Here is a 969-nt window from a genome sequence, read left to right on the forward strand (position 1 = left end):
CCCGGGCTCTGCTCGGGGACGGCGCAGGGGAGCAAAGGAGGGTTAACGGGGAGGGGAGCTAACGGCGGAAATATGAGGTGCTGGGAGGACCCCCCCCTCCCCCGGAGTCACAGCCATCGTCCCTGTCCCCTCTCTGCTGCTTCAGCTGCTTGGCAAAAAGGTTAGAAAGAAACAAGAGTGGGAACCCACCGTGTCCTCCTCGGAGGGAGACAGGGGAGCGGTAGATAGAGATAGGCACAGAGTGGTGCTTGCTGCCGTGGAAGTGATGCTCGTACTGAGCCTGAGATACAGACGAGGAAGAGGAGGCAGAAGAAGCCACGTTAGAGGAACTCCACACAGAGCTGACGATACATCCCCAAAAGAGGGAGCACATCCACAGGGTCCAGGCGGGGCGGCGTCCCGGGCAAATGCTGGGGTCTATTCTCGGGTGCATGGTCAAGGCACAGGGCACCTACAGACGGGCAGTCTGAATTCCAGCCAGGGAGAGAGGATAAGGTTCATGATGCCAGGGGACCCATGCTAGCAGAAAGGAGAGTCGCTTCCGAGGCTCTAGGGTGCGCGTGTGTGTTCAAGAGGCAAGGAGACAGTATGTGTCTGTGCGAGAGAGCGTGTGCTGGGAGGGAAGGGGAGGGAAGGGGGAAGGTTAGTAACCACACACAGAGGAATAAGACGCGCCGTTTCCCAGGGCTGGATCTACTGTGCCAGGAACCCCGCGGCCGTACCGAGCCTCCAGGAGAGCGCAGGAAAGCCGCACATGTCAGCGCGAGGGTCCTGGAGCTTGCACTTGTCAGGTTCCTCCAGGCTCACGGGGTCCTCGAGGGCTTTTCCCTGCCTGCGATCCCTGTCTCTCACTAAGCTGAGAGGGACTACTGAAAACGAAAAAGAAGAAAAAAAGCCAGAGACCCCAGGTAAATTTTTGATTTTTTTTTTTATCCCAATTCCAGGGGGCTTCTGCTGCTTCTCCACTAG

General features: G+C 57.9%; 1 protein-coding gene across 7 annotated transcripts in view; it reads right to left on the reverse strand.

Annotated features, from left to right (window-relative positions):
• NRXN3 (neurexin 3) overlaps positions 1-969 on the reverse strand; it is a 982,535-nt gene that overhangs the window by 378,223 nt on the left and 603,343 nt on the right. For 2 of the 7 annotated variants that reach the window (XM_009646643.2, XM_009646642.2), the window contains exon 1: positions 190-433. The exons of the other annotated variants lie outside the window; for them this stretch is intronic. In XM_009646643.2, coding sequence (XP_009644938.1) covers positions 190-433 — 244 coding nt within the window. Of the gene's footprint in view, positions 1-189; positions 434-969 lie in introns of those variants that run through there. 7 annotated transcript variants of the gene reach the window in all.

This window comes from Egretta garzetta, unplaced genomic scaffold, assembly GCF_000687185.1.
Source record: "Egretta garzetta isolate BGI_Z169 unplaced genomic scaffold, ASM68718v1 scaffold79, whole genome shotgun sequence".
NCBI lineage: Eukaryota > Metazoa > Chordata > Aves > Pelecaniformes > Ardeidae > Egretta > Egretta garzetta.